At 39.5% G+C, this 6,000-nt stretch overlaps 1 protein-coding gene across 6 annotated transcripts in view; it reads right to left on the bottom strand.

The window, feature by feature from the left end:
- The window catches only part of scn5lab (sodium channel, voltage gated, type V-like, alpha b), a 102,184-nt gene that overhangs the window by 22,141 nt on the left and 74,043 nt on the right, over nt 1-6,000 (bottom strand). For all 6 annotated transcript variants that reach the window (XM_056739000.1, XM_056738999.1, XM_056738997.1 and 3 more), the window contains one exon: nt 3,231-3,665. In XM_056739000.1, coding sequence (XP_056594978.1) covers nt 3,231-3,665 — 435 coding nt within the window. The remainder of the gene's footprint in view (nt 1-3,230; nt 3,666-6,000) is intronic.

The raw sequence follows: 6,000 nt of genomic DNA, 5'->3' as shown, positions 1-6,000 counted from the left end.
AGAGTGCTGTGTCTGGCGGGAGAGAGAGAGAGAGAGAGAGAGGGGCTAACAGCGGTGGAGTTTGTGTGGGGAAAAAGCAGAGACTTTGGACTTTGGCAACAATCTTTTGTGAATCATCTTTTATCTTCTCGGCTGGTGTAGCTGCGTTTCAGTGTTATTCTATTTCCTTGGAATTTTAACTTAGTTTTGCTGCAAATGTACCACACTGTGACAATCTCGCTGTGGGGAGATCTACTGACTCTGCTGCTGCGTTAACTTTAGCTAGTGTCAAAGAGTACATAACTAGGGATTTCTAAGATCCTACTTTGGTTTCTGGAGTGTCCAACAAAAAGTTTATGCACATAAAAGGTGTACTATTATTTCATAATAACAGGTAGTTATTCTTACCTTACTTCTTGACTGACTCTCAAATGATTCGTACTGCGATTCATCCGTCTGATGTGATTGGTCAGATGGTCTAGTCTGCTGTGATTGGTCTACCGCGAATGAGGCTAATGTGATACAGTGTTCGGGGGAGAAGAGTGAAGTTTTCATGGGCTGTCCTAGCAAAACCTAAGCGCATTGATTTGCGAATTAAACTATGGAATACTCGTTTTAGTGGTTCAGAGTCGACTCCCTTTTTTCCAGCCAATTACTTTGTTATTCATTCACCTTCAGATTTACAACTTGGCAGACTGCTTACTTTTAAACACGTCACTTTCAAGATCTCATGTTATGCATTCTTTAAACTCGTCTCGTGCATATACGGTGCTAATGGAATGGTCCACTCTAATCTATAATGGCGGTGCATTCGTACAGATATATTAATGTTAAAACGTTGACAGGGATATCCAACTATTTTGATGATTCCTTGGGGCTCTACCTGCCTGCTGACATGGCTAATTGGTTAAGCCCACCCATGCCTTTTGGAGGCCCCTGGTAGCTCAGGGCCGAAGGCGATTGCCTACCTTTGCCTTATGGGTAAGTCCGACCCTGATACAACCCATGAAGAAAAATCACAGATGAGATCTCTTTATTATCTCATTTATTTCTCATAGACATAATAAATGAGATTAAATAGGAAGAAATGGAAACGTTTGCTTAAATCGCATGTGTGTTTCAGATTTTTCTCCTGAAAAAGAGAATCATAAATCTGACAGATGTGTCTGTCATGAGAGTTTGAGAAGAGACAACAATGTGTCAGACTGAGCTCAGATTTGTCTCGTCTGTCAATCAAAAGTCAATATTATTGAAAATCTCAACATCAACTCAAACATTTCTCATTCAAATCCTGATTTCACCTCCACAGTCACTTACACCTCCAGACTCTTCATGTGTTTCAACACAATCACACTCTCACTTGTTTCTCTGTTCATTTCCCTTGAACACTTTTAGAAGAAACCTCTAAATTATGAGATTACATAATCTTCAATGAAACAATTTGATCAGATCTACTGAACTCTGAAAGAGACAGATCTGAGAAATAAAACGTTCCTGTGGCAGAACAGAAAACAGTTTTCATGTACAGACAGAGATCTCACATGTCTGGGCGGGTGAGATGAGACACTTGTCTGCCCTGAAGGAAGAAACGTACAGAGAGACTAAAACAGTGGACGAGACTTTACTAACTCTCTGTATGATCTGTAAAACCAGCGGCTCCTCTGAGGTTAGAAAAGCTGTGTGATATTCTGTCCTGAGGGCATTACAACACTTATCATGTGACAATAGTTAAAGAAACCGGATCCCGAGTGTCAATAGAGACGTGTTATTGTGCTCTTAAGCATACAATCATTCTCATAATACATTCATGAGGACAGAAAATGTCTCATTTAAAAGAGGGAACAGATTTACTCTCACACAGCCCGACATCACCTTGTGGTGCAGGAAGAGACAGATTCAGCAGACGTGACACTGATGTACGAAAAATGAAGTTTTTGAAGAGTTTCATGTATAGATGACAACAACCATCTCTGTTCACATGGCCAGTAGCTGATGATCAGTGTGTTGAGAAACACTACACGCCCGTCACAAACTCACATACACCTACACATCAAACACCTACAGTCATGTACACACGCATAACCTCACTGGAGTTTACAAATGTGCATTTTGAGGTGTAAACATTTTCATTTTCAAAAACTTTTGTTTTTCAGAGCCTCAAACTGTCGCTGTCATAATAAAAAAACGACCAAAGACATTTTTTAACAAAGTTTAAAAACCGATCAGGTCTGTTCAACGATCAATCACGATTCATCACATCCAGAGTAAAAGTTTGTGTTTATAGTAATATATTTCTCAGCATATTCATTTTGTATTTATAAACACATACACATTCATGTATATATTTAAGAAAAATATACAAATGAATAAATGTTTATACAATTTAACTTACAGACAGTATCATCGGACTCATGCGCTGGCCCAAAGTTAACTTCCGGTCTGTGTTTTGTTAGAACATTACAATCTTTTTTATATTTAATTTATATTAATATTATACCATGGTCTGTTTGAATACTTGATTCTGATTGGCTGGAAGCTCCAGTCGGTTTGAATACATTTGAAATTAGCTGACAAAGTAACCAAATCCTTTTCACCTGTTTGATCAAAAATTACACTGTTATTAACTGGGCAAATGGCCGTGGTATAAGCAGGATAATCCACAGCTAGCCGTGCATTAAAGGATTCTAATGGACCTCTGCATTGAGTCGGTTAGTTCTTAGAATCTACATCGTTCTTCAAAAATGCATTTATTACATAGACATTTACTGGCTAACAAGACAAAAATAATAAGTTTTCATAAATTCTGATACATTTACATAAAAAGCTAAATGAAATAAAATGACATAAGATATTAAGTCTTGTTATTCTTATAGTTAAAATTTAGATAAAGTGAGCTTAAGCTTTGAAGCAGCAAAAATATCTGCCATTGGGGTAAGAAAACTGAACTTGAATTACACTTGACATTTCTCTAGAAAAACGTGACTGGCAGATATTTTTTCATGTTTTAAGCATAAACTCCCTGACATTTGATCTTGATTTTAGAATTTTTAGAGGTAATAGTAATAATTGAATATTTGTAGTAATAATTGAAAATAAAGATTATTATTAAATATAATTGATCCCTTTGCTTTTATAGTACTCTTGTTTCCCAAGCCTCTTTCAAAGCTTTGGAAAGAATCAAATTAGATAATAAAGACTGATCTCAATGCTATGACCGGCAGGATATAATGATGACATCACATGTCACTCACTGGTTTAGGCTCCTCCCTCTCCTCCTCCGAGCTCTCGCTGGCATTATCTTCCTCCTCCTCCTCCTCCTCTTCCTCAGGAGACTCCACGTCTGACTCTCCAGGGGCAATGGGCACGCTGATGGTGAGGTTTGGGTTTGTCATGTAGCTGTCGTCCTCACCGCTGCGCTCGATGACCGTCCCGTTTCCCTCCGCCCAGTGCGGCTGCTGGCTGAGACGCTTGAGCTTCAGCATGGCTTTAGCCTCCTTGGCTTTCTGCCGCCGGCGTTTGAAATTCCCGTTGAAGAAGTCACAGAGGGCCTGTCGCAGCCACAGGATCCCGCGCTGGATGCGAGCTATGGCGATCTGCAGGTTGTTCATCTCGCCATCTTCGTCCGGAGCAGAGAGGTTATCTGCACTGAAGGAGCTTAGGAGCAGGGCCAAGAACAGATTCAACACCTGAGGAGACAGAAGCATTCATGAGAAAAATAATGATGATAGTAGTAAAACTTTTGGTATTTTCACATCAATAACAAGAGTTTGAGCAAATATTGACAGAACGTTTTTCTTTCTCAGGAGAAGGTTTCGTTCAAGGGTACAATGGTGTTGGTTCATGGCTCAAAAAACCCTGTGACACCCCCGGCACCCAGCATGTCCGTTCCCGAGCGTTACTCTTTTCATCTTGACCTCATGTAGACAGTTTCCTGATGTTATTTCTGCTGGTCCTCATGTACTAACACACACGGCTCAGTGTGAGTGCTGTAAACAGCAGGTGAGATGTGGAACTGGTTTTAAATGTCACATCTACCTCCTCCACACTCACAGGGGGTCGAGCGGCCGGCTCAATGGACAACTGTAAGTGTGTGTGTGTGTGTGTGTGTGTACAGGTGTAGCCTCCATTATGTTCTGACAAGGACACAAGCTGATATCTGTTACGCTGTGTGGAGCAGTCTCCCTTTATTAAAACATTTTTTATTTTTTAACAAACGAATGGATGCTTGTGTGATCAGAGGTTAGAAAATACCAATATGTCAGTATAAAAACAATAGAATCGCAATGAAGCGTTAAGCTCGAGTGATACATGTTAAATCAATGTAAAGACGCGATAGGAATTCCTGCGGGCCACGATTCGCATGAATGATATGGCGTGAATTGAATGTTTCGGGCGTTTGATGCGCGAGTTGAAAAATCTGAACTTTGGAGAAAATTTGCAACATGTTAACATATCAGGAGCTTGCTCTAGTAGTGATGTGATTATGATGTTGCGAGCGGAGCAGAAATCCAAAACAAAATGGAGCACATAAGCATTGTCGCTGTATGTGGATATCTGGAGCTGTACGACACCTTACTTTTATAGAAACAGAAATAAAAAGGAACTTGCTTGGAAGAAAGTGAGTGAGGAGGTCGGACAATCTGGTAAATTGTCAAAAACGCTCTTTACTGAATTTGAGCTATAAATATTTATATATATACATACAAGACTGGAGCTGCCTGGTAGAAGCCCCTCCCAGAGGTGAATTTCACGCGCGAATGACGCGAGTAAACTCAAAATGTTCAAGCGTCCAACCACGCGAGAATAGCGCGAATTATTCGCTCAAGTCGCATTTTGTGGGAATTCTCTATAAGACAAGTACTCACAAAAATGCTAAAAACAAACATTTGTGTCTGTTTATTTGTAAGTGTGTATGTAAATGAAGTGTATATTTAAGAGAGTATTTGTGTATTTGTGTGTGTGTGTGTGTGTGTGTGTGTGTAAGTGAGTGTGTCTGTTTATTTGTATGTGTGTATGTAAATGAAGTGTATATTTAAGAGAGTATTTGTGTATGTGTGTGTGTGTGTGTGTAAGTGAGTGTGTCTGTTTATTTGTATGTGTGTATGTAAATGAAGTGTATATTTAAGAGAGTATTTGTGTATGTGTGTGTGTGCGTGTGTGTGTAAGTGAGTGTGTCTGTTTATTTGTAAGTGTGTATGTAAATGAAGTGTATATTTAAAAGAGTATTTGTGTGTGTGTGTGTGTGTGTGTGTGTGTGTAAGTGAGTGTGTCTGTTTATTTGTATGTGTGTATGTAAATGAAGTGTATATTTAAGAGAGTATTTGTGTGTGTGTGTGTGTGTGTGTGTGTGTGTGTGTGTGTGTGTAAGTGAGTGTGTCTGTTTATTTGTAAGTGTGTATGTAAATTAAGTGTATGACTGAGTGTGTCAGTGAGTGTGTGTGTTTGTGTAGCTTTGATTAGACACACACAGCGAGCACACACACTGCTGGTACTTTGATTAGCAACTGGAGGTTTTTGCGAGCAGCTGTAATTTCCTCTTAATAATTGCTCGGTCGCACTTCATGAATGAAAAAAGCCAATCAAAATAAATAAACGTATAACGCTTGGAATTCCCTTCCTGAGGAAAGTCCAATTAAACTTGTAAAGTTTTTATGCCAGAAATCTAATGAAATGACATTTAATAATGTTTCATACACAGACTTCACAATAAATGCTTCATAAATGTCAGGCAAGTGTCACAAACACATTAGAGAGAGAGAGATTGAGAGAGAGAGAGAGAGAGAGAGAGTGTGTTTCTCTCTCGCTCTGAATGTAGACGCTGGTGTCCTGTCAGGCATCGGTGGCCCAGACCTGTTGCCATAGCAGCACATTGTATCGGTCACTGGATTGTGGGGTCATGTGACCTCTCACACTGTGTCACATTGTTGCTCTGCACCCACACACTACAACACAATGTAATGACTGTAAATTCCTGACAGGTTAATTTCACATGACACCCATGAATAATAACTAGACTTTGAC

Source organism: Triplophysa dalaica, chromosome 23 (genome assembly GCF_015846415.1).
Source record: "Triplophysa dalaica isolate WHDGS20190420 chromosome 23, ASM1584641v1, whole genome shotgun sequence".
NCBI classification, from domain to species: domain Eukaryota; kingdom Metazoa; phylum Chordata; class Actinopteri; order Cypriniformes; family Nemacheilidae; genus Triplophysa; species Triplophysa dalaica.
The sequence above is the reverse complement of the archived record's forward strand: the minus strand, read 5'-3'. Positions and strand labels throughout refer to the sequence as shown.